The sequence below is a fragment of the Pongo pygmaeus genome, chromosome 11 (genome assembly GCF_028885625.2).
Source record: "Pongo pygmaeus isolate AG05252 chromosome 11, NHGRI_mPonPyg2-v2.0_pri, whole genome shotgun sequence".
Taxonomy (NCBI): domain Eukaryota; kingdom Metazoa; phylum Chordata; class Mammalia; order Primates; family Hominidae; genus Pongo; species Pongo pygmaeus.
Window position 1 is genome coordinate 100,852,757 of NC_072384.2, and position 27,952 is coordinate 100,880,708.

At 41.1% G+C, this 27,952-nt stretch overlaps 1 protein-coding gene across 1 annotated transcript in view; it reads left to right on the plus strand.

The window, feature by feature from the left end:
- Positions 1-952: 952 nt before the first annotated feature.
- LOC129031072 (aldehyde oxidase 4-like) overlaps positions 953-27,952 on the plus strand; it is a 71,889-nt gene continuing 44,889 nt past the window's right edge. The window contains 10 exon segments of the mRNA XM_054476821.1: positions 953-1,006; positions 3,190-3,247; positions 8,008-8,104; positions 10,782-10,890; positions 14,502-14,628; positions 18,812-18,873; positions 22,628-22,711; positions 23,311-23,391; positions 26,001-26,145; positions 26,402-26,494. Coding sequence (XP_054332796.1) covers positions 953-1,006; positions 3,190-3,247; positions 8,008-8,104; positions 10,782-10,890; positions 14,502-14,628; positions 18,812-18,873; positions 22,628-22,711; positions 23,311-23,391; positions 26,001-26,145; positions 26,402-26,494 — 910 coding nt within the window.

The following is a 27,952-nucleotide window of genomic DNA, read 5'->3' on the forward strand; positions in this document are numbered from 1 at the left end:
AGTCCTCTCTTTTCTTTACCCCCTCCCATCTAATCTATCAACTGGTCCAGTTGGATCTACCTCCAAAATTTATCCCAAGACTTTCACCTTTTCTCCATCTCTGATGCCACCATCCTATACCCTAGTCCAAGCCACCATCACCTCTAGCCCAGGGTACATAAAAATGGCTTCAGATCTAACCTGCAACTGCCCTCCTACCAGCAATAGTACATTCTGTGTACAACGGAATGCTCTACTATAAATAACATCATGTTGCATCCTAGTTCAAAACTCTCTGATAGCTTCCCTTCCCACTAGATCCCTCCAAGACCCTTGTCCTGGCCACCAAATTCTCTCTGACTTTCTGTCACCACACCTTCCCCAACTCCCCACACCCAGCTGTGCTGACCTCCTTTCTGCTATCTTGACACACCAAGCTCCTTTCTTCCTAGGGGCCGCTGTATTTGTTGCTCTTATCCCACGCCTTCTCTTGGTGAGCTTGTCCTTTAGAACTCAGCCCAAGTGCATGCCTGTACTGACTACCTAAATCTAAACTAGTCTCTCAAATCACCTTGCATCACCTTACCCTGTCCCCAACAACTATTTTTTTAATTTAAAAAAAGTCGCTTTTATTTACTAGTCCTTGGCTTTATAGACATTCTCCTGGGGAAATGGGTCTTAGACTCCAAAGGAAACACGTGAAGATGCTGGTTTGACTCATTGATGAAAGAGAAAGAAATGGTGCTTCCCAGAGCTGCTGAAAGTGCTCGTGGGCTGGGCAGAGGGAGCCCTGGTTGGTATTCCTGGTCTGGCAGTTCAAGCTATAAACCACCCACATCAGGCTGCCACTGTCAGTTTGGGCTTCCTTGGGGCTGATAGGCATCCAAGTAATTACTCTAAAATATCTGCTCTTTAAAAGAACGGAAAGCAAACACACTCTATCCCAGTGAAGGCTTTGTGTGTGTGTGGCGTGATGCCTTCCCTTCCCCATTCTGATGAGCTGATTTTTTTTGTGAATGGAAGAAAGGTAAGTTTTTGACATAATTATTATGAATTTTCATGTATCGAGGTTGAAAGCCAAGCTTTTTTCACTGTGATGCCACTTCTTATTTCTTTAATCTTTCTCTTCTGTCATTTTCCAGTCATATATAGTGGTATGAATTTGAACATGGGTTGTTAGTTCAAGTTTCGGTGCAAAATTATTAAATTGTGGGGGCTTCTGTTTGCTTTAATTTTTCTTTTGAATCCATAAAGAACTCTTTTATTTGTTATAGTGGGAGTGATTTCTGACAGCTGAGCCTCAGGGCATGGTTGTGAAAAACTGTTATCCCCTCTTTATTTGGATATTAGCTCTACGTGAGTTCACCTGTTTTCATAGAAGGTATATATGACATCGAGAATGATAATAGCAAAGAACTCTCAGATGATTTTGTTTCACCTTAATAAATACCCACAGGCTGATCAATTCACCTACAGGTCAGTGCACCCCATGCCTGGGCAATACCAAAAGTCAGCAATTTCCCCGCCAATAAGAGAGGTGGCAACGTGAATGCTTAGCTTGTGCCAGATGTTCTCAACTCAGTGCTGTAATGAGTAAATGAAAAGTTTGAGGTGCTTTAAAGTCAGGATGCATATCTAATTGTTTGAGATAATTAGAAAAAAACTACAGAAATAATAAAAGTAGAAAGTTATTTTAGAAAGTAATTTGTTGTAATGGGTTGGGCGTGGTGGCTCACGCCTGCAGTTTCAGCAGTTTGGGAGGCCAAGGTGGGCGGATCACTTGAGGTCAGGAGTTTGAAACCAGCCTGGCCAATATGGTGAAACCCTGTCTCTACTAAAAATACAAAAAAAAAAAAAAAAATTAGTCAGCAATCCCAGCTACTCCAGAGGCTGAGGCAGGAGAATCACTTGAACCCAGGAGGCAGAGGTTGCAGTGAGCCAAAATTATACCATTGGAAATTTTGCCTGTCAAATAGCAAAAAATGATCATTTTTAGGAAGCCTATGAACTAATAAACAGAAAAATGAAAGAGAAAGGACAGAACAAAGAAAGCGTGAGGTTAGTGATCCTGAGTGAACTGAAGCCAACTGGAACATCAGAAAAATAATTGCTGAGTGACAATTTGCAATAATTCCATACCTGGCATGTTGTATCGGATAAACGGATGTCTTTATAGCACAGCATAGTGTCATCAGGCCATGCTCCCCGAGTGTGATGGGGGCAGGATGAAGGCATAGTAGACCTGGCATGCTTATCAGCAAACCCTACCCTCCGTCTTGTTCCAACCTTGAAATAATTTCCACTGCCACACAATTGTGGTGTGAAAGAAAATACAACTATAATACTTTCTTTTGCTTCTGCGGTGCCACTATACTTAGTCCCCTACACACACAAGATTTAGAGCGGAAGGTTGCTGAGCTCATCTCTGGCTGAGTAAATCTTCTGAGGACTTGAAAGGAAACTTGGAAATAGAAGGCATTGTATGAAGAAATAATGTGGTTTATTGCCTTTTTCTGAGATGGTAAAAATAAAAAGAATGATGTCCTCTTTCTCTGGGTTCAGTGTTGCTACCCTTCCAGGCAAGTTTCTGTAATCGCTTCCCTAAGTTCTTGTGCTTATACCCAACACGAGAACTTCCTGCATTCCTCCAGGGCCAGGGAGGGCAGATGCACCCGCTGTAATCCATTGGCAGGAGCAGCCTGCAGCAAGATGTGAGGGGCAGAGCCACAGTTCACATCCCTGGCACTGGCACTCCCACCTCACTGGGGGATCAGGAGTGGCTCCCTGGGACATGCTTAATTAGTGGCAGAGGCAGGGAAGCAAAACCCTGTATTTTAGAAATCTCCGGCTCACCTTTTTGATGACTTTCTACGGCCATGAGTTATCTGAGTCCTTTTAGGAACTCAGTGTTTCTGTGTATCTGTTCCCTTTTGGGTCCAGATACAAATGGACCCAAAGCCAAGGAGGAAAAACAATCTGGAATTTATAATTGTTATATATATTAGAAAATTCAGAGACATTGGCATAATATTCCACTATTTCTTCAAAATTCTACTTCCACTTGTTAACAAAAGGTTTTTTTGTCATTGTTGTTATTTTTTCCTGTAAAGTCACCATCTATCAAAAACATGACTCCAAAACAATGGACTGAATTGCCCTAACTTATTGATATTATCCTCGTAAACTCTCTGCTCTCATTTCACAATGTAGGTGATACAGAGGAATGCTGATCCTGAAGTAAATCTACTGTTCTACGTGAGGAAAAGACGTATCCTTTTATTTTACTGTGATCTGTCTGGACTGGGCAGTTAAGAGAGAACGTGCTGAGACTTATCTAGGAAGTTGCCTGTGTTTGGTCTAGATAAACGGTCTCGCATTCCATTTGTACAATCTAGTTGGAGTGCGGAGAATGCATCTAAACGTGATAGATTCATGTGTTATTTGTTGTATTTTTTACTTGAACAGAACCCAAAAAAATCATCCAGTGAACCATGAGTGTGCTCACTTTGGAAAGAGCTCTATGGCCTTTGAGCCCCGACATCACCCTGATAACAGCTTCATATTCAGAGGTGTTAATATAAAAAATGTCTAGCCAAGCTTTTGTCCAGCCAAATGTTCAGGGGTGCATGTCACTGACAATAGTATCCCAAAAAGACATTTCACTGACTGGTCCTATACGCTTTCATAATCCTCATCAAAGAAAACAAACTTTTATAAATATATTTAAAAATTCCAAAGTGTAGCTAATATACTCCCAGCTCTCCACCACTGGTCTTGACTCCCCACTCCTCCAAGACCTTCAATAGACCTTCAGTAAATGCTTCTTCCTGAAGAATTTCTGGAGTTTGGGCACAACTGTAAAGGAGTAGGAGGTAGTGGCTGTGGTTATACGAATCTGTCTATGAGACAACATCATGTAGAACTACACACAACACATACACATATGAGTGCTGTATGAGAGGTGAAATCTGAATAAGTTCTGTAATCTAGTTATCAGGATTGTAGCAGTGTCAATTTCCTGGTTTTGATGTTGTGCTGTAGCTCTGCGGGACTTTATCAGCTGGGGGAAGCTAGAGGATGGGTATGTAGGACAGCTGGTACTATTTTTGCAACTTCCTGTGAGACTAAAGTTCTTTCAAAATAATAAGTTAAATACATACTTATTGAGCACCTACAAAGTGCCATGCTCTGTGTTAGGCTCTAGGGATCCAGTGGTGAACAAGAGAGCATTATCCCCTCTCTCTGTCCTTTTGTCTCCCAACATAAACATCTAAAAACACTACTTCATTGCTCCCTATTCTTTCCTTGCCAAACTTATCTAAGAAATTGTTTGTACCTGATGCTTCATTTTCTTTCCAGACTCCATCTCTCACGACATAACTCCTTGTAGTCCCATTTCCTACCCTACCATTTTACTACTCTGTAGGGGACTGCCTCCTAATGTCCCAATCCACTCACATTCCAGACAGGCCGAATCACCGTTCCCTGCTCCTGCTGTCTCCCGTATACCCAGCTTCAACAGCTCACCAGTAGTCAGTCAGCTCTGCCACTCCCCTTTTATATCATTTCTAAATCCACTACATTCTTCACCATGCTTTCTCTAGACATTCTAAAATGAAGACGTTCATCTATATTGGGAGTGAGCTGAAATTTCACAAACTCCCGAGTAAATGTGGCAAGAACCAGCTTCAGGCAAAACCAACTCTCAGCCTCCCACTTCCCCATCTTTCCAGCACCCCCTCTCTACCTTTCTTTCTGGTGCCTAATATAAATAAGTAGTTCTGGGCAAACAAGATTCACCTGGCACTTCCAGCCCCCAACTTCTGATTAGAGTCAACAGTTCTGGGCTGGGGTCAGGGATATTGTTTTTAACTTATCTCTCCAGTGGGTGGTTTTGATGGATGGCTAGTATATGAGAAATGAATATTGGTGGATAAACAGATTTTCTGCCAGAGTCAGTACCCAACTACTTTCACAGGACTCCCGTGTCCCTTTCCAAAGCCCTGTACCTAAATGTATATTCATAATTTTATATTTTTTTTCTTAAAGCAGATCCTTCATATTGCAAAAACTTCAGGCTCACATAAAACCCTAATTTCCTGCTGACTTGGGGCCCTGGCTTATGCATCATTCCCGGAGTGGAACGCAGCCACACAAAGAGCAAAGTGTGTTTGGAAGCATCCCCATCCCCCTCTCACCATTCCACCTGCTGCCTTCCCAAGGTCAGAGGACCCTGCGGAGTCCCACAACCTTCCGTTGAGTCACCGCAGCAGCCATCCCAGCTTGCCCTGCCCAAACCTGCTGGGGCACAATCCTGTATCCCTTACCTCTTCACCTGGCTTTAAGCAATCCGATCTGCGGAACCAGACAATGCACCACCAAGAGGGAACGGCCCACAGCTACGTGGGGCAAGGAGGGTGTAGCATGTTAGGGTTGTTTAATCTTCATGAGATCCTGGCTCTAGGACAAAACTGGGACATGGGTGTCTCAGAGGCACCCCTAAATGTTTGCCCTCACGGACTGTTTGCTGCAGCCCTGACGTCTCTTGCAGTTCTCAAAATAATTCTGACTTCATTTAGCTAACACATTTTACCAAGCACCAGGTGTTCAGAAGAAAGCTGGACAGACACGGCCTCTGCCCTCAATCTACTGAGGGAGACTGCCAGTGCAAGGGCAAATAGAGCAAGCATGGGGAGAGCCATGCTGTGGGTACAGGGAAGGTCACGCAAGCTGGGCGTGGGGAGCAGAGGAGGAGAGGGTAGATGAGTGGGCGTTTTCAGGGCACACCAAAGGCCTAGGGTATTCCAGTCAGCAGCATAGGGGCCAAAGGCAAAAGAATAGAGTGCTTTGGAGGAACTGGGAGAAGTTGATCCTGACAGATGTAGAGAATTCAAGGTGGGAGTGGGAGGATGTGACAAGAAATGAAATAAGCAATGAGACCCTTGAAGCAAAGGACCACGTCTGACCCTGATGTCACGTTCCCTGCCTGGCACAGAGGGACACAAGAACTCAAATGATGAATGACCAGATTCCATTGTAAATCCAGGTTCCGCTGCACACGCTGGCTGCCCCATTTAGTCTCAGGACAACTTCTAGATATACTGTGGGGCTGTGAATCTTGGGGGCACTAAGAAAGCTCTCCTACATAAAGGATCAAGAAACACATTTCTGGCCAGGCACAGTGGTTCGCACCTATAATCCCTGCTCTTTGGGAGGCCGAGGCAGGCGGATCACTTGAGGCCAGGAGTTCGAGACCAGCCTGACCAACATGGCGAAACCCCGTCTCTGCTAAAAATACAAAAACTTAGCCGGGCATGGTGGCTCATGCCTATAGTCACAGCTACTAAGGAGGCTGAGGCAGGAGAATCACTTGAACCCTAGAGGCAGAGGCTGCAGTGAGGTGAGATTGTGCCACTACACTCCAGCCTGGGCAACAGAGTGGGACTCTGTCTCAAGAACAAAAACAAAAACAAAACAAAACAAAAAAAACAAACAGACAAATTTCTGATGTATGGGTTGTATTTGACCTAAGTAGAGTTGCCAGAGTCAGCACGTAAACATGCAGTACACCCAGTTAGATTTGAATTTGAATGCAAAGGATATGCTTATATTTAAATATTATTCATTGTTTATCTGAAATTAAAATGTCATTGAGCATCCTATATGTTATCTAGCAATCTTACCTAGGATGAGTCAACAGAAGATAGAAGCAACTGAGTCAGGCTCTTCTATTGAGGGTGGAGGGAGGGGGCACCAAACTAGCTGTTGGGGGCCCAGGGGAGAAAACAGCATCACAGAGCTGTTTGAAGGCCTGACCAAGCCAGAAGTGACCTCCATCTTTGAGCTAGATAGCACCTGGGTTCTTTGATTGGAAATTTCGGGACACCAAAAGGAGAAATAAAGGATTTCCTTGCATTCTGCACCCCATTCAATAGGCCCTTTAACTAAGGTATGACCCACATTACTTTTAGCCTTCTGACTGCAGGTAGAAAGCAGGACTTGCCAGAGCAGTCTAGTGCCCAGGGATGACATCGCTGGCTCAAGCTGGGGACAAAAGAACAGAGGAGAGGGATGTTCAGCCCCTCTAGGATGCTGCAGAAAATTTCTCAGCTCTTTGCCGCAGCTACCAGGAGTATCCTGACCCTGTATTATCTCTTCATGGGCAGCGATTTCCAAGATGAAAATTAATCTTAACCTCTACCCAAGCCAATTATAACCTCCACTCATAAAATCCTTTTTAAACTTCACCCAGAGAAGGTTTCAAGTGAATTCCAGTACATGCTTATAGAACCTAAAGCAGGAGATTTAGGTATAGTATTTGTTCTCCCTTTGTGAAAATATGTAAACGTCTTACAGGAAAAAAGATACTTAGTGATTGTTGACATAACTGGTTCAGGAGCCATGGTTATTAAATAAATAATGTCTAGTCCCATAAAAATATAATAGCATTACATTGTAGTACTAGGGAAAGTTAAGCCTCACAGGTGGGATTTTTCTAAGTTCTGCACACAAACCACATCCCACCACCTCTACAGAAATAATGTTATATGGGTCCAGAATCCATTGTCCACAACTCAGAATTCAGCAGAATTTTTCACAACTCATTTGGATGCAAACCCCGACCTGACTGGCATGAGGCTCTGTGTAGTTTTCCTGTATCCTACTTAATGTGACTGTGCACATGTTTTGCTGAGGAGACATAAATGTGTTTGATTATAAGGTGCTGCCCTAGACCACCTGGGAGTGCTATATTATTACCTTTCTAAAATCTGAACAATTTTAAATTCAGAAATGCATCTGGATCTGAGGTTTTCAGACAAGGCAGGGGAGGCCTGCAAGGATTTCTTCTTACCTTTCATCAGTGAGCTCATTCATAAGAAAAAGCTGAACAATCTCTCTAGGCAAGAAACCATGGCCAACTTGGTACAAGACTCAAGAAAACATGTTGCTTGTTATAAGTATGCAAAGGGGAAAATGTAGAAACCAAAGTGGTCTGGGACCCCTTTTCCTTGACTCCCTTCCTTTGAGTCCATCTTACAGGCACTAAATACGCCTGTGGAGGAGGTGGCTGTGGTGCCTGCACAGTGATGGTGTCAAGATACAACCCCACAACCAAGACGATCCAGTATCCTTTGTGTTGGCATCAGCCCCTGCCTGCTCTGGGCATGCCTGGGAAGGGTGTGGAACTGTCACTTTTCTTGTCAATGTGCCTTCTGCCCCTCCTCTCTCCAGGTGTCTAATGCACTCATGCTGCCTCTAGGCCTGCTCTCTCTGTAACTTCCCAAACTCCAGATCTTTCCACAGATGTTCTTCCCATCAGAATGTATCTATCCTGTGTGCCTGTCTATCAGGCTCTGCTCTCTATTGCTGTAAAAATATTTTATTTGCTTCTGAGTAGATTTCGGGGTAAGATCAGGCAAGAATGGCTTAATACAAAGAAATTACCAGGAATATCTTGACCCTGTATTACCTTTTCATAGGCAGCAATTTCCAAGATGAAGATTAAATCTTAACCTCGACCCAAGCCAGTTGTAGTCCTGGTGGAAGATTCAGGTATTCAACATATACTAAGAAGAGTTGTTTGCCTGTAAAGGCTGAATGAGACCTTAATTCATGCTACATGATTGAGTCAGCATCTCCTTGACCTAAAAATATAGTTTTGCTCACTGATTGAATGTGGTGCTGAAGGAGTTGTCTAGCACGATTCCCAAGTTTTTGCCTTAGGTGCCTGGATGGTGCCATTCACAAATTAGGGAATTTGGAAGAGGAGGAGCAGGGAGGGGAAAGTGGTAAGTTTAGCTGTGGAGTAATTATGGGGCACCTACAAGGGACTGTCCAACAGGCACCAAGATAGACAGGTCCGTTACTTAGAGAAGAGATCTCATCTGGAGCTATAACTTATTGGAAGTTATAAATAATAACAATGATAATAAAAATAGTATGTATTGAATGCTTATTGGGTACCAGGCACTGTTCAAAGAAGCTCACATATGTTATCATATTTAGACCCCCAAACAACTTTGAGACAGGCATTATGATCACTCACATTTAAAAAAAAAAAAGAGGAAACTAAGACAAAGAGAGTTAAATAACTTGCTTAAGGTTCCATGGGCCAGGTAATGGCAAAGGCAGGTTTTCAGCCCAGGCCACCTGGAAGGTAGCGGGAACTGTGGGAGAGCATAAAAGTGTAGGACACTATAGAACAACAAAAAGAAAAATGGGCAAAGAAAGAAGGCCTCACAAAGGAGACCAACAAGGAGTAGCCAGAGTTGAAGGAGGAACATTGAGAGGAGAAAGCTCCAAAAAGATAGAGATGGTCACTAGTATGAAACACTAGGAGTGGTCACGGGACATTGGATTGCTCCCAGAGCAATGACAGCTGAATGGTGGAGATGGAAGGCAAGGTACAGTAGGTATAGATGTGACTGGAAGTCAAGGAAGCTGTAGACCGCTCTTGAAGAAACGACCAAGAAAGGAAAGAAAGTTGGGCCAATGTTGGAGGGGCACATAGGTTTTTTGGATTTTTTTTTTTTTAGCATAAAGGCAAGGTAATTGGGGAAATGAGAACCCTAGGCGGGAAGAGGGTAGGAGGACCATTGATGATGGGGCGAATCTATGTGGTGCCAAGAGTAGATGGGATCCTGAGATCGGGGGAAAGGGAGGAGGAAGGCTTCTGTATGCTCTAAGCCTTGAATGGAGGTGAGACTGATTGCAGATATGAGTGGCCACAGGCTAGGCGTGAAGGGAGCTCATGCCTCTATTCCCTGCATGAGGCATAAGGGCAAGATTGAGGAGAGCAATGAGCACGGGAAGAGTCATTGAGAGAAAAGGCAGAGGGAGGTGAGTTCAAGAGGAAACAAACCTTAACAGGGAGGGAAGTGGAGGACATGAAAAACAAAAATGTATCTGTTGCATGAGGTACCCGGGGCCCACCCTCGTTCTGTACACTAAGCACTCTTCCAGGGTCCCTAGCTAGTTGGCTGGGTGGCTTCCAAAGAGCTTTGTTGATTCAATGGGCTGGGGAAACCACGATCAGCACTCTATCTTTTCTTCAGAAGAATAGCATTCATACTCTCAGCCTGGGTAGGGAAAGAAAGGAAACATTCCCTGGGAAAGGGGCAATTTCCCATACCTGAAAAGAGGCTGGGACTTAGCCTGAGTGGGAATGAAGAAGCTAAATTTAATTAATGAAGCCTGTACTCCATTCCCAAGCAGGGAGATGGGAATCAGGGAGACTAGCCAATCTGCCACGTCGTTAACACAGGCACCAGTATGGGAGAGATGGTCAAGGCAAGGCACAAAACAGTGTCTTTCATACTTGGCCATTCCTCAGTTGGAATCGTCTGAAGAGCTTTAAAAAGTGATTAATTGATCCCTCACCAGAAGTTCTGTTTAATTGGGCTAGGATACAATCAGAATATCCACAGTTTTTAGAGCTTTCCATGGTTAAGAATCGCAGGGCCAAGCTACCCCTCAGTGGTTTACTAAGTCAATAGATCATTTTTATGGTGAATAAAAGGCTTCCTTTCCCTGGAATGAGAAAAAAAAATGGAGAATGAGGGTGTCTTGAAGGTCCTACACAAGGTCTTCCTTATTCTTTTCTTCCATTTCTTTCTGCCATTCTGCACCAGCCATACATAAGTTTTTTCTTGCGCACATCCGTAAATTTATGGTTTTCTATCTAGCCTGCTTATTCTCAGGGAAACACAGTCTCATGACTCTCCTGAACTGAAATAACTCCAGAGCTATGTTACCCACTCCCCATGATTCCAGTGTGTTCTCTTTACCTAATTCCATCACAGCCATTATCCAGCAACGGCGTGCCTGGTACCCGTCTGCTCTCTGTATGGGGCTGCAGTCACCACCGTGGAAGGTGTGGGAAGCATCAAAACCAGGATTCACCCTGCGCAGGTAAGAGCAGAACGCAGTCTGGACCAGCTGATGGCATCCCACACAGTCTAATGTACTCCATTTAGGTCACCACCTTTGAACTGTTTTGTGCTTTTAAATTCTTATTTTGTAAGATTCAATGCTTCATAGCTATGGATCTTTTCAGAGATCTTGTCAAGATCCTTTCATTGATTTTAATATATCTTAAACCCAAGACTTTCTCAGCCCTATCCTTGCCCTAAAGTGAAAAAAGAACAATCCAGTTTGACAAAAGAAGAAAATGAGATAACAAATCAGAAGTTTATGGAAAATACTAGTTGTCCATTCCATTTCAAAATTACTAAACTCTGATGGAGAAGCCAGTTATGTGTACAAATACTCCCCAGGTGCTCTCCAGATGTCTAACAGGTAACCATACACTATGCTCAATGAAACACAACTAAAATAATGACATGTTTACTAAAACTTCAAAAACATTTAAAAGAAATGGTAATGTAATTGTTATAACTAGAATAGGAACTTCTGCAAAGGTTGAGTTTTAAAGGCAATGTATAGAAAAATTGATTATAAACAGCCATATTTTCCCATGAGATTCCGTCTCTTGGAAGGCTGTGGTTAGAACACAAAGCTGTCCTTTCAAGAGCTTTCTACGATGACAATGTCTTACCTTTGATGGGCACTTGTTAACAGTAGAAGGTATTTTTTTAATTAGAATTCTTTTTTAAAAATTATTATGGATGCACAGAAGTTGTACATGTTTATGGGGTACATGTGATATTTTCATACAAGTATATACAATGCATAATGATCAAATCAGAGTAAATGGTGTCCATCACCTCAAACATTTATCATGTATTTGTGTTAGGAACACTCTAATCATACTCTCTTGGTTCTTTTGAAATACACAATAAAATATTGTTAACTGTCGTCACCCTATTGTGCTACCAAACACTAGATCTTATTCCTTCTATCTAACTGTACTTTGGACTTATTATCCCTTCTTTATACCCCCATCTCCACTAACCTTCCCAGCCTCTGGTAACCATCATTCTACTCTTTGTCTCCATGAGTTCAATTTCTTTTTTTAGCTGCCATATATGAGCAAAAGCATGTGATATTTGTCTTTCTGTGCCTGGCTTATTTCACTTAACAAAACATCCTCCAGTTCCATCCACGTTTTTGCAAATGACAGTATCTCATTACTTTTTACAGCTGAATGATATTCCATTGTGTATATGTACATTTTCTTTTTCCACTGTTAAAAGAAAACTTCAGACAAATTAAATTAAACAGAGTTTAATTGAGCAAGGAAAATAAATGATTTGCAAATTGGGCAGCCTCCAGAGTCACAGCAGATTTAGAGAGACTGTAGGGATGCCTTGTGGTCAGAGCAAATTTATAGACAAAAAAAAGGAAAGTGATGTATAGCAAAGGAAGTGAGGTACAGAAACAGCTGGATTCAGCTGGGTTGGTTACAGCTTGGCTTTTGCCTTGTTTGAACACAGTTTGAACAGTCAGCAGTGTATGAGTGGTTGAAGCATGGCTGCTGGGATTGGCTGGGACTCAGCTACTGTTGCAGTAGCATACTTCTAAGTTAGGTTTTCAGCCTTGTCTATTGCTAAGTTAGGTTACTGTTCCTTCACAAGAACTCAAATATGGAAGTATGGACGTTTCTCAGGCCATATTTAGTTCAATTTAACACTATTTATGTGTTGGTGGACACTTATTAATAGATTGATTCCATACCTCAGCTATTGTAAATAGTGCTGCAATGAACGTAGGAGTGAAGATATCTCTTTGATATACTGATTTCCTTTCTTTTGGGTATATTCCTAGCAGTGGGATTGCTGGATCATATGGTAGCTCTATTTGTAGTTGTTTGAAGAACCTCCAAATAGTTCTCCATACTGGTTGTACTGAGATTCCCACCAACAGTATATGGGGGTTCTCCTTTCTTAACAGAAGGTATTAATTAAGTCATTTTACTCTCTAAATCCTGCTTTCTTTATCTGTGAACTAGGAAGTGTAATTTAGAGGAACAAGTAAAATACTCTGAAGCCATGTTCATGTGCGTTTTGGTCCTTACTATAACTCATTAATTGTGTGACCTTGGGTGATTTTCTTGACTTTTCTTCATCTTCAAAATTAGGATAATAATAGTATCTTCTTTAGAGGATGGTTATGAGAATAAATGAATAATCATAATAATAGGTGTCTTTCAGCCATAAACTTAATGACTTTCTTTCTCGTTAAGATCTTATCCCACACTTGACTCATCCCCTTAACAGTCATAAAAGCACTTTATGCTGTACTTGGTCAGATTTCTTTCTCTCAAATCTTGGTAGTACGGGTGATAGGTTTGTTAAGTAGTACCTTGCAGCAAGCTTGTACTGGCTCATCAAAACCAGTAATAAATTTTGCTTGTACTGGCTCGTGAAAACCAATAATAAATTTTCAGGAATTTTGCAAGCCAGTCTTGGAACACAGCCATTATTAAAAATTAAACTATATAAACTTACAATTAAATCATTTATAAAATAATATCAGCCATAGTGGAAATATTTATACTACAAAAATTAACAGAAAATACAAATCAGGACTTCTTTTTCCTCCAGGAGAGCCAGCTGTTAAATATTCCCCAGCATATTTACAGCCATGTTAACATGCCACATCTGAAACAACTTGCCGTCTAGCAATAAGTCCAACCACAGCCATACTTCCCTCTCACATTCAAACAATGGCTGTCCTTTCCATTGAGCCACAGGTGAAGTCTTTGGCTTTCATTTTAGGAGCCATGCTGTTTGGAAAACGTTTATTTAAAAGCATTTGAATCACACTCAAGCCCGCCAGCTGAGCACCCTGAGAGGCATAGGACTGACACACAGAGGGACCCCCAGAGCTGTGGCTCACATCTGTATCTTCATGGAATAGGGTCTCTGTATAGAGTAGACAGAGTATATTGTCATTTATCACTCTCCTTTTTCATTGTTTTGTGTGTTCTGTCATTGCATTTGAGTGTATAAAGTTATATATGCATAAATTAACTATGTGACTAGCATGCTACTAAATAGCACTTCACCATTCTCAGAGCATTTGTATTGATTATGGCATTTAATTAACAACAACTTCTATCATATAGATGGAGAAAGGTATAAAAATGACTTGCCAGAGACTACATTAAATGATTTGTGCACATTCATTCATTTATTCCTATAACCATCCTATAAAGTAGACACCATTATTATCCTAATTTTAAAGATGAAGAAAAGTCAAGTAAATCACTTAAGGTCACACAATGAATGAGTTGAAGTAAGGACTAAAACTCACAAGAACATGGCTTCAGAGCATTTTACTTCTTCCCCTAAATTATACTTCCTATTTCACAGATAAAGAACTGAGGATCTAGAGAGTAAAGTGACTTAATTAATACCTGCCACTAGGCTGTTCTTCAGGACAAAAATAATATGCATATGGTTCCAAGAAATAAAAGTGTTTTTCTTCCAGGATATACCTTTCATCTTTTACCCTGAAGTTATTTCTGGAAAGCTAAATATATAAGCTCCACTGCTTGTTGTTGTTCAACACAGAGAAGCAAGAGGTCTAAAGCATAAATGATGTACATTGTCTCCCAGGAAAGACTTGCCAAGTGTCATGGCATGCAATGTGGATTCTGCAGCCCAGGGATGGTGATGTCCATCTACACACTGCTGAGGAATCACCCGGAGCCAACCCCTGAGCAGATCACCAAAGCTCTGGGAGGTGAGCGTTCTTGACCCTCTGCAGGCAGAGCCCAGGTTAGAAAGTGCCCAAGTAACTAAAGAAAGATGTCCCAGCCCATGGAGAGAAGTCATAGCACAGCTTTGGGGTTCCAGGCACCTGGCCAACAGGTAGGCCTCCGTAGTACCTGTCTTGACACGAGTCCTTTCCACTTTGTCTTAGCAACAGTGATGCCAGAAATTGGGGTGATATTGGTTTCCTTACAAAACTTTTTCCTCTAGTAAAGCCCTTTGTAACTCTGCAAAGGCATTGAAATGCGCTGCTTCTAATACTTTTAACACAATATTTTCCAAATGTGGAAATTTGGATAGTGTAGAAAAATAGAATTTTACTGGTTTTTTTGGTTTGTTTGCTTGTTTGTTTGTTTGTTTGAGATGGAGTTTCTCTCTTGTTGCCCAGGCTGGAGTACAATGGCGCAATTTTGGCTCACTGCAACTGCCTCCCGGGTTCAAGCGATTCTCCTGTCTCAGTCTCCTGAGTAGCTGAGATTACAGGTGTGTGCCGCCATGCCTAGCTAATTTTGTATTTTCAGTAGAGATGAGGTTTCTCCATGTTGGTCAGGCTGGTCTCGAACTCCCGACCTCAGGTGATCCACCCGCCTCAGCCTCCCAAAGTGCTTGGGATTACAGACGTGAGCCACCGCACCCGGCCTGCTGTTTGTTTTTTAATTAGTCTGTTAAAATCATTCATTAACTTTACTTACTAAAATTAATTTGCTGGCAGGGCACGGTGGCTCACGCCTATAATCCCAACACTTTGGGAGGCCGAGGCGGGCGGATCACGAGGTCAGGAGATCGAGACCATTTTGGCTAACATGATGAAACCCCGTCTCTACTAAAAAATACAAAAAAAATTAGCCAGGCGTGGTGGCGGGCGCCTGTAGTCCCAGCTACTCGGGAGGCTGAGGCAGGAGAATGGCGTGAACCCGGGAGGCGGAGCTTGCAGTGAGCCGAGATCGCGCCACTGCACTCCAGCCTGGGGGACAGAGCGAGACTCCATCTCAAAAAAAGAAAAAAAAATTTGCAAAGAGGAAAGACTTTCAGATACTCTGCATTTTTATGTTCTGGTTGGGGTCATTTTATGTAATAAGATCAAGAAGATCACAGACAATGATTAGTTATCACAAATAAGCTTAGAGAGCAATTCAATCTCCTGTGGCAAAATAGCTATCAAATTTAAATGAACAGGGCTGGGCGCGGTGGCTCAGGCCTGTAACTCCAGCACTTTGGGAGGCTGAGGTGGGAGGATCACCTGAGATCAGGAGTTTGAGACCAGCCAGGCCAACATGGCAAAACCCCCTCTCTATTAAAAATACAAAAATTAGCCGGATGTGGTGACACCTAGTAATCCCAGCTACTCGGGAGGCTGAGGCAGGAGAATCGCTTGAACCCGGGAGGCAGAGGTTGCAGTGAGTGGAGATTGTGCCACTGCACTCCAGCCTGGGCAACAGAGCAAGACAATGTTTAAAAAAAAATTAAATGAACATAATTTTCCACTAGAAAAAAAAAAAAGCATGTTAACAAATGTAGTCTCCTGTAACAAACATACAGAGTTCCAAGGTAACTCATCACTGGTTCTTAGAACAAAGCTGTAAAAGCAAACATCTGAATATTATAGGAAAGCTCTTTGTCCCTTTCAATAAACAGACCAAGCAGAAACTCAATTTTATGATAAAAAGATGCAGAATAAAACTAAGCAAAATTTTAACTTAAATATTATAGTAACTTGTATATAAATATTCTTTAATATTTTCCCTTACTACTCAACAATTTCTTCAGTCAAAATTTTTTGGTTTCTCATTCAATAATATTAAAGCTTTGCACTGAAACCTGAATGGATGTGAACAATGGATAATCTTTTCTCAATAATTTAATCCACACTAATGAGGTATTTGGAACTTTGAAAAGCAGAGATCGTATGATTTGACATACTTTTTCTTTGTTTGCCTGAGATATACAGGCAGTCTTACTGAGATGGATTATTTCCTGCTAGATTCTATGCCTGTAATTCACATTACAACTATCAATAGATGGTATTGCCAAGTTTGGCTAAGTGAGTGAAGTAGATAACCTCATTCTAGGTGTAGAGAACTTGGAGAGTATATTTTGTTTCACAATCCATTTACTTGTGCTCTTTCTAGAGTTAATGTTAGGTTCACTGATAATCTTCATGTTCATATTTTAAGAAAAACAATAATATAAATTAAAGTTCAAAGAAATGTAATTAGTGTAAGCACATAACTTCTCAAATGATTAGCTGGTACAGATCATTGTTTCATTTAATCTAGTCTTTTCAAGACTAAGAGAATAGAAGAGAATTTTTGAATTTCTTTTTCTTAGAATCAGGAGAATTTCTGCAATGTATGCAATTAGCTTTCCTTTGGTGGGCCTTTAGTAGGACTTATAGACTGAGCACTGACTATGTGGCTAAAAATAAAAACAAAACAAAACCCTAGTGCTGGCTCACACCCGCCTTTAATGTTTGCTTACAGATTATCAGCAAGAAGGTATTCACTGCCTCTTAAATACTTCTAGTTCATGTCATGTAGTTATATTCTAGGCATTGTAGCTCCATCCTTCTACTCTAAAGAAGAATTCTGAGTTCACGGCCTTCTGTATTTTTTCTTCTTAGCAAAACGAAGAAATAGATTATGGTGTCTTCAGACATTCTGTGTATGCAGTTTCTTCCTAAATTATTCTCATTATAATAAAAAGAAAGGAGTATACCTGTTACTCAGGTTTCATATGACTCACTGCATCAGGTTCTACAACACTTTACTTATAGATGTTTAAACCTGCCCAGTCCTCACATTGTTTTTAAAATGTTTAATCTGAGTTGAATGTAATTTTATATTTACTTTTTGGTATAAAAATAATATACTCATATTATTTAAAATGTCCAAAAAATTAAAAGACAAGGAAAAACTCATTCATAATTCTGCCAAGACACAACCACTGTTAAATATGTCTGTGTTTTCAGTCTTTTTTTATATATCAGTTTTGTTGCTTATTTTAACTTACTTGTGACCATTATATATACAATTTTAAATTATGTGTACAATTTTAATAGTATAACATAAGAATTTTCCCATGTTATTAAAACCTCTTCATTAATATCATTCATACTGGCTGCAAAATATGAAGATTTTTTTTAAAGACAGTGATTTCCCTCACCCTTTCCACCATATGTGGGAATTGTTGACTGATCAAAACAATGCCACGTATTTATTGAACACCAACTGTGCTGTTCTGGAGAGGTTCAAAGACATCTAAGTCAACTTTACCTTCTTTAGGAGCTTAAGATCCACTGAGGGAGACATACACACATAAATGACCCTAATCCTCAAGCATAGGAGATGCTAGGTCTACAAAAAGATCCAGACAGTAAATGGTATGGCTCTGGCCTGGGGTTTAGGGCAGACCCCATGGAGAAGGGGAATGGAGGTCTTGAAGAATGTTTCCAGTCCCTCTTCCCCTAAGAAAGCACTTGAGCTGGGCTCAGTGGCTCACACCTGTAATCCCAGCACTTTGGGGCGCTGAGGCGGGTGGATCACCTGAGGTCAGGAGTTTGAGACCAGCTTAGCTAACATGGTGAAACCTCATTTCTACTAAAAATACAAAAAATTAGTTGGGCGTGATAGCGTGCACCTGTAATCCCAGCTACTCAGGAGGCTGAGGCAGGAGAATCGCTTGAACCCGGGAGGCAGAGGTTGCAGTGAGCCGAGATTGTGCCATTGCGCTCCAGCCTGGGCAAGAGTGAAACTCTGTCTGAAATAGAAAAAAGAAAGAAAGCACTTGAAGGAGAAGAGACTACATGAGAAAGGCTTGACGAAGGGCCACACATGAGATGTTATAGGGTGGCAGATACGCGAGTTATAGGGTGGCAAGTATGAGATGTTACAGGGTGGCAGGTATGCCACTGTGCTGGAAATAAGACAAGAAGGGGAAAAAAAAGCTTTGTGGTATTTAAGAAAGAAAATGTAATCACAAGGTCTATTTTTGAAGACCATCTCCAGGGGAAACATTTGTTCCAAAGAACCAACTGGCTGGGTTTAGGGAAAAAAAAGAATCTAATTACTAACATAGTTATTTTTCTGAAAACATTAAGGAATGATATGCAATACATTCTTATGTTATTCATTAAAATGTGATCCCTTCTTAATCAGGTAATTTGTGCCGCTGCACTGGATACCGACCAATTGTAGAAAGTGGAAAAACTTTCTGTGTGGTAAGTTTAAAAAAAAATTCATTCTATTGCCTTGACATATTAATGAACCTTTGCATAAAATAATCTATTTCATTCAATAATTTCTAAAATAGCCCCACATTGAACTTTCTAATCACTGAAATTGCTTAAATGCCCACTGTTGGTATTTTCTTATATAAACTCTTAGCATCTATCTTGTTTATAGCCCCAAATTTGGCACTTTCCTAAGAAGTATAATATATTGCCCATGACTTCAAGAAATGAAAACTCTCTTGAAGAAAATGAAACATAGAAACAATAAAAGTGTAATTTAAAAGCAAGATTTTAAAAGTTCAATATATCCTATATGTTATATACATAAATTTCAAAAGAACCTGGATTAAATAGAATTAATGAATGAGAAGGAGAGAGACAGAGGGGACTTATTGAAGAAGGGAAGTTTTGAGCTAGGTCCTAAAGGAAGTAATAGAAATGAATGGCTGAAGAAAGGTCAGTAGAAAATTCCAACTCATAAAATGTATGGAAGTAGGAAAAAGAAAGCTAACCAAGGTTCTGGTAAGAAATTGATGCAACTGGTCAGGCACAGTGGCTCATGCCTATAATCCTAGCACTTTGGGAGGCCGAGGTGGGTGGATCACCTGAGGTCAGGAGTTCAAGACCAGCCTGGCCAACATGGTGAAACCCCTTCTCTACTAAAAATACAAAAAATTAGCTGGATGTGGTGGCACATGCCTATAATCCCAGCTACTCCGGAGGCTGAGGTGGGAGAATTGCTTGAACCCTGAGGGCAGAGGTTGCAGTGAGCCGAGATTGCACAACTTCACTCCAGCCTGGGCAAAGGAGTGTAACTCTGTCAGAAAGAAAGAAAGAGAGAAAGAGAGAAAGGGAGAGAGGGAGAGAGGGAGGGAGGAAGGAAAGAAGGAAGGAAGGAAAGGAAGGAGGGAAGGAATGCAACTGAGGCATTGGAGAGAAAAAAGATACTGCTTGAGGCTAAGAACTTTAGCCTTGGCTAGGCACGGTGGCTCAGGCTGTAATTCCACCACTTTGGGAGGCCAAGGCAAGTGGATCACTTGACATCAGTTCGAGACCAGCCTGACCAACATGGTGAAATCCCACCTCCATCAAAAAATACAAAAATTAGCTGGGTGTGATGGTGCCCACCTGTAGTCCCAGCTACTCAGGAGACTGAGGTTGGAGAATCTCTTGAACCTGGGAGGTGGAGGTTGCAGTGAGCCAAGATGGCATCACTGCACTCCAGCCTGGGCAACAGTGAGATCCTGTCTCAAAAAAAAAAAAAGAAGAAGGAAAAGAAATGTAGCCTTAAAGCTGATAAACAACATGTAGTCATTGTCTGTTTGCAAACCAGGAGTAACACAATGGCAATCGTATTTCAGGAGGAGAATTCTTGGCACCTGCCAATGGAAGGATAAGCCTGGGGAGATGTGCTGGGAAGTGAGGGCATGGACTAGTGCAGTACCCCATGCATGAGGAGTGACAACCCAGGCCAGTGTGGCATATGTAGGGACAGAAAGATAACTTCCTAGAAAGGAATTGCAAGAATCATAACCACCAGACAGTCAAGAGTGCAGTGAGAAAGGAATCCAAGTCACCTGCAAAGTTCAGAGATTAAGGAACAAAATAGGACAAAAGAAGGTGGGAAAAAAATCATTTCATGTAAAAAGGAGACGGAGACATACTTTTTTTTTGAGACTGGGTCTCTCTCTCTGTTTCCCAAGCTGATCTCGAACTCCTGGGCTCAAGCCATCCACCTACCTCAACACTGCAAAGTGCTGAGATTACAGGCGTAAGACACTGCACTTGGCCAAGACATACTTTTGGGAAGGTTTCAGTTAGGAAAATTAATTTGATATAATTTTTGTTAACCAAAAACAATTCTAGGTGCACCAGGTCATTCCAAGTACTATGAAGTCTTTGAAAAAAAAATGTACTTTTTATGCTAGTAATGAAGAATTTCAAGAAGTTTTACAAACTACAGGCTAGTTTATTTTAAATCCTGGGCAAGATACTATTTATTTTAAAACATATGAATAGCCAATATTTCACCATTTTGACCTACAAAAAATAGCAACTTCTTCATATGATTTGCACCATTGTCACGAAATCCAAATCCCTTGTTAACTTTGTAGAAAACGACCTTTCAGGCTGGGCACAGTAGCTTATGCCTGTAATCCCAGCACTTTGGGAGGCCAAGGTGGGTGAATCACTTGAGGCCAGGAGTTTGAGAACGGCCTGGTCAACATGGTAAAACCCCGTCTCTACCAAAAAATGCAAAAATTAGCCAGGCATGGTGGTGCACACCTGTAGTCCCAGCTACTCAGGAGGCTGAGGCAGGAGAATCACTTTAACCCAGGAAGCGGAAGTTACAGTGAGCCAAGATCGTGCCACTGCACTCCAGCCTGCGGCAACAGAGCGAGACTGTCTCAAAAAAACAAAAAGAGAGAAAAAGAAAATGACTTTTCAAGTAAAAGTATCAGCTGCCGCTTTTGCACCTGTTCTTATGTGTCACACACTGCGTCAAACTTTTCTCATATTTAAATCTAACAAACCTGATTAGGATGGGGCTTACTATCCTAATTTAACAAGTTCAACCCAGCTTGTTAAAGCAGGAGCTAGAACCCAGGTCTCCCTGATGCCATGTAAGAAGCACAGTGTCTCCAAATCACCACAGATCATTAGACAATGTTTGCACATTGAACAGGGCAAACAAGAATAATTAGTCCGGCTGGGTGCAGTGGCTCCCACCTGTAACCCCATCATTTTGAGAAGCCAAGACTGGTGGATCACTGAGCCTGTGAGTTTGAGACCTGCCTGGCCAACATGGCTAAACTCTGTCTCTACAAAAAATGCAAAAATTAGCCAGGCATGGTGGTGTGCACCTGTAATCCCAGCTGCTCAAGAGGCTGAAGTGGGAGGATTGCTTGAGCCCATGAGGTCGAAGCTGCAGTGAGCTGAGATCATGCCATTTGCACTCCAGCCTGGGCAACAGAGTCAGACCCTGTCTCAATAAATAAATAAATAATCTGATAGTTGTAACTGACAAATGAATTCAGGCTGAAAATACTACTGTGGGTCTGCATGACTGTCTTGAAAATTAAGGTTAAATGGTTTGGGACTTGAGTCATCCAAATAATTCAGAATGACTCTAATACCCAAACAAACTCAGGTTTTCAGTTATTTATATGTGTGTATAGAAAGTCTTAAAGGCTGTTTTTCTTCCCAGGACTTTATTAAAGATACATGCTGTAGCACCACTAAGATAAAGAAGAGCAATCTGTTTGGGTTTTGGGAGTGGATTGGTTTTGGGAGGTTTTTTTTAGAGATGGGGCCTTACTATGTCACCCAGGGTGGAGTACAGTGGCTATTTACAGGCGTGATCATAGCTCACCATAGCCTCAAACTCCCAGGCTCAAGTGATCCTCCTGTCTCAGCCTCCTGGGTTGCTGGGATTACAGGCACATGCCACTGCACTCGGTGTTTGGGTTTTTTAGTTACCACATTACAACTCTATTCCATATCTCTCTTCTCGTAGGAAGCCTTAGCTGGCTGACCCCACCACCTCTAACCCCTTTTGTCTTCCCCTGAGACTTGAGTGACACCATTTACAAGACTCTATCATGAGCTTGGTGGCACATTCCCTATAATTTTTTCTAATTGTTAAGTGACAGTATAGCTTGTTACCTTCCCCACCAGGTACTCAAGTAGGTGTTTAAAGAATCAACCAGTGAATTTTATTTAAACTGCTTTACCTCCTAAGGAATCAACTGTTTGTCAACTGAAAGGATCGGGAAAATGTTGCATGGATCAAGAAGAAGGGTCTTTCGTGAATAGATGGGAAAAAGTAAGTATCTGGTTTTTCCACCTCTCTTGGGATTGACTGAGAAATACCCACATAAATCCAAATTCATTCAAGGTGTCTATCCTTTTGAGTGAATAAAGTACAAAATAAGTTAATACAAGGCATAAATATCTTAAAGAGCTCCCAAAATTGTCCAACCCATGACTCCCGTAAGACTAGTCACCACAGAAGGCTGTTTTCCTTCAGTACAACTTTTTGTGGCTTCATCTTAGTTTGCCAATCACCCTCCCCACACACGCCCCAAATCAACAAGCACTAAGAAGGTCTAAGCAATGGTGCACTTTCATGCTTATGGCAGATGAAATCCACAAATATCTGAGACCCAGCACAGGAGTTTAAAACCTTTGCCAATTCCCAGCACCAGAGGAGGAAAATCAGAATCCAGTTAATCTTCAGGGGAAACCAACCAACGGTCCTGTGAGGGTGGAAAAAGTTTCATTCAGGAACGATCTATGGTTCTGGCCCCTCCATTTTGTGTTGGGGGTGTCAGAGATAGAGGCCCTCACTCTGAAGTCTCACAGTTCCTGTACCTCTCTCAGTAACTCTAAAGTTCCATTTGTATTTTGCTTTGTTTCGTTGAGATGTGCACCAAACTGTATGATGAAGACGAATTCCAGCCTTTGGATCCATCCCAGGAGCCTATATTCCCTCCTGAACTGATAGTAAGATACTTTGCTTTTGTTGTCTCATAACATGATGTTGTATATGCCTTTTTGTATTACACTATAGAATTACCGAGTTTTAGACATTAAAAGTTGGAAGTGTGCCCAAAGCGACAATGGAGCCATAACCTATTTTTAGAAACTTGTTCAGTTCTACTATAAATAATTTAAAGCTGGCCGCTTAGAAGAATGGTGCTGCCAGGATCTCAGAGATGCTTTGGTTCAACCCTCTCTGCTGAAGATCCTGAGGTCAAAGTGTAGGTGACTTTCTCAAGGTCACACAGTGACACTGTAAGATATCTTACAGGCATTTTGGAAGGTTGGTGAAGTAAAAATCAAATGATACTTGGAATAATGGCATTACACTATTCATACAATTAACCTCTATGGTTTCAACTCAGTGGAAAGAGAGACAGAGAAAAATAATGTTAAGTACTGTGGTATGCCCACCATTCCATTCCATGACTATGCCTTGGAGAGAGTATGAGATGAGAGATAGGATTCTACTAGCTTCTCAGAAAGTTTCAGTGCCCATACACCATGCATAGTGTGAGAACTTGGTATTTTTAAATTATAGGTATAGATACAGATGTATACATGTGTATATATGAGGGGTCTTCAACAAGTCCATGGAAAATTCATATTATGAAAAAACTGTACATGGATTTCAACATTTTTTTCACCAAAATAAACTCCTACTAACGTGTTATAACACACCTGAATAGGATCTAGTCTGAGGCACTAAAAAGAATATGACATCTGTTTAAAAAGAGCCCAAGTAACATGAATTCTGCTCAAATTGAAGCAAGAACAAACATCAAATTTATGGTGAAGCTTAGGTGGAAAATGGTGAAATCATCAATGCTTTACAAGAAGTTTATGAGGACAATGCCCTCATGTAAATCAACAGTTTACAAATGGATAACTTTTTTTAAGAAAGGACGAGATGATGTTGAACATGAAGCCTGTAGCAGCACACTACCCACATCAATTTTCAAAGAAATAATTCATCTTGTCCATGTCCTGATTGAAAAAGACTGGCAGTTAACAGCACAAACAATAGCCAACACCATAGACATCTCACATGGACATCACCATAGATATCTCACATGGACAACACCATAGATATCCCAGTTTACACAATCCTGACTGAAAAATTAAAGTTGAGCAAATTTTCCACTCAATGGGTACCAAAACCGTTGAGCCCAGATCAGCTGCAGACAAGAGCAGAGCTTTCAATGGAAATTTTAAACTAGTGGAATCAAGATCCTGAAGCAGTTCCTCAAAGAATTGTAACAGGAAATGAAATGTGGCTTTACCAGTATGATCCCAAAGACAAAATCTAATCAAAGCAATGGCTATCAAGAGGTGGAAGTGGCCCAGTCAAAGCACAAGGGGACCAGTCAAGAGCAAAGGTCCTAGCAACACTTTTTTGGGATGCTCAAGGCATTTTGCTTGTTGACTTTCTGGAAGGCCAAAGAATGCTAACATCTGCTTATTAGGAGGATGTTTTGGCATCCTCCTAAGAGATTTTTTTCAAGCTTTAGCAGGAAAATGCCCAGGAAAGCTTCCCCAGAGAGTCCTTCTCCACCACAGCAATGCTCCTGCTCATTCCTCTCATCAAACAAGGACAATGTGGGGAGAGTTTTGATGGAAAGTCATTAGATATCCCCCTTACAGTCTTGATTTGGCTCCTTCTGACTTCTTTGTTTTCTAATCTTAAAAAAAAATCTGTAAGAGGCACCCATTTTTCTTCAATTAATAACATAAACAGACTACATTAACATGATTATTTCCAAGACCCTCAGTTCTTTAGGGATGGACTAAATGGTTGGTATCATCACTTACAAAAGTGTCTTGTGATGGAGATTATGTTGAGAAATAAAGTTTATTTTTTATTTTTATTTTTTAATTCCATTTCTCCACAAACTTTATGAAGTCCCTTCATATCTAAATATGTATGTGTGTATATGTATACATATATGTATATACTTATACATGTATATACGTATATGTATACATATGTATACTTGTATATATGTGTATGTGTATACATATATATATGCACACACAACACACACATATATATACGACACAGTTATAAAAAATTCCATTTGCACTATTCCTTGTGAAAGATTTAAAGGATTTTTTTAAGGTTAATTTTGCCTATAAGCAATTTTGTCCTACAAAGAAACAAAAACAAAAACAAAAAAAAACCCACCTAATCCCCCTAATCCCCAAAGATGAGCCCGCTCTGAGTCACTGTTAGAGTAGAACCAGAACCAGAAGCCTGTGATTTAACTCCTGACTAAGCCGCTTTCACAATACCCTGCTGCTTCCTCTTCACACACTCACTTCACAGACAGAGTTTATTCTATATCCAGTCATCAATGGACACCTGTCATGATCCTTATTCAGTAGTACCCACACAGATCTTATTAGTCTCGGTAATTTCAAACAGACCACCCTTTCCTGATCCCTAGAAGTTAGGATTCTTCAGAAAGTTAAAATGACCAGCAGCCTACTTGGATGCCCAGAGCAATAGATACACTCACAGCTTGTTGTTCAAGAGCCTTACTTGAAAACAAATTGGCTTTGCTTCTCTTCAGAGAATGGCAGAAGATCCAAACAAGAGAAGGCTGACCTTCCAAGGGGAGAGAACCACATGGATCACCCCTGTGACCCTGAACGACCTTCTGGAGCTGAAAGCCAATTTCCCCAAAGCCCTGCTTGTCATGGGAAACACAGAAGTGGGTAGGTGGTTGCTACCTATGTTCTTTAGTCTAGACTAAGTAGCCCAAATATCTGTGTTTCTTTTTAAACTGTTCATAAATGCAATTCATTTTTATTAATGATATTTATGGTCCTTTATAACGCTTTGGGTCTTCTTTTGCAAATGAATCACTTAAGTCACAATTTGCCCTCTGGCTTATCAGTAAACGACATCTACTGGCATCCATTGTCCTCTTTTTCAAATGTTTCTAATTACTTTAAACACTTTTCCCTTTAGGACCCAGCATTAAATTCAAAAATGAATTCCATCCAGTTTTTATATCTCCACTTGGGCTTCCAGAACTATATTTTGTGAACACCACAGATGATGGTAAGCACCTTCTTTTTCAAATAAGATGTAATCTTTGGTGTTGGTGGGCTGTTGATAATGGATTACATGCACTGGGCAAATGTGAGCACTTCATAGAATATCTTACTTCATTGATTCATTTATTCAGTCAAAGCTATTTGTTGAGCACCTACTCTGTGTCCTCTATGAACTTTTCCAAACTGACCCACTCAGCTGCGTCACTGGGTTCTACATGTCATATGAGTCATAGTGGTGGGAAGATGCCACATAGCTCGGCCAGGTATGGAGGGGTTGAACAAATAAGAAAATTTAAGACATTTGCTAGCAGTAGCAAAGGTTCTTGCCACACATTACTCCTTCATTCACAAATTTGTCGAAGCTATTCCTACACCCACACACACTCACTCACACACACACACACACACACAAAGTCTGGGCCACAAGATTTGAAATATAACTGTGAACAACAGCCTTATTTATTTTTACACTCTTTTCACAGCTTACCAAGTGCTTTCACATCTCTTATGTCTTGATCCTCATGATAACCCTGGGACGTGGACAAAGCAAGTAGCCTTGGTATTTCCATTATCCTACCAAAGATACAGAACCAAAGGGCTTAGGTAGCTTCCCCCAGCATCACACAGCTAACGTATGGCCAAGTCAGGACTAGATCCTAGGTCGCCTCACTCCTTCCACACCACGCACTGAATAAGGCTGTCTGAAAAACATATCCCACCATCCACTACCCACACTAAACCTTTAAATGGAGAACAGGCTATAGGAGCTAAAACTCCAATAAAACAGGGCTCTCTCAACGAGCAAATGGAAATCAAGTGGATAATGTCTTGCTATCCCCTCTAACCTGCCAAGCTGAAGTCAGTCTGCTTGTTCATTTTTTTACCCATTGGAAAGTCTGTATTAACAGACTCACAGGAAGCGATGGAGCAAGGGGAGGCCAGCCAGGTATGGGAGAGGGTTGGGAGGATGGTGTGGGGGGTATTTAGTTATTTTTAGTTATTTTTAAAGTTATTTTAAATAAATTTATTTAGTTAGTCATTTTAGGTTTAGTTATTTTTAGAAGGACAGGGGAGGTGGAGCCTGTACAACTAGATCAGCGTTTCTCAACCTTTTCTTCATTATCACCCCTGTAAGAGCAATAGGCTTTGGTTTCCGAATCATCCCTCCCTGAAATTTTAATACCACAGATAAACTGTATATCTGTTTATGTACATTCCTTAGGTTAGAGGCAACCAGGTCCATGCACGTTTGTGTCTTTCCACAGAGTCAGGCTTTTGTTGATGCTATTTCAATCACAAAAGCCACTAGCTACACGGAGTTCCCAAGGAGGCAGTTCTCCTTAGTACCTCCCGTTCACTCAGTAGTCAGAGCCGTGGGCACACAGGCTCAAGCCACTCCACAAGACAGTCAATATTGTAAACCATACATAATAATACACTTAGTCTATATGTAAAAGTTGTA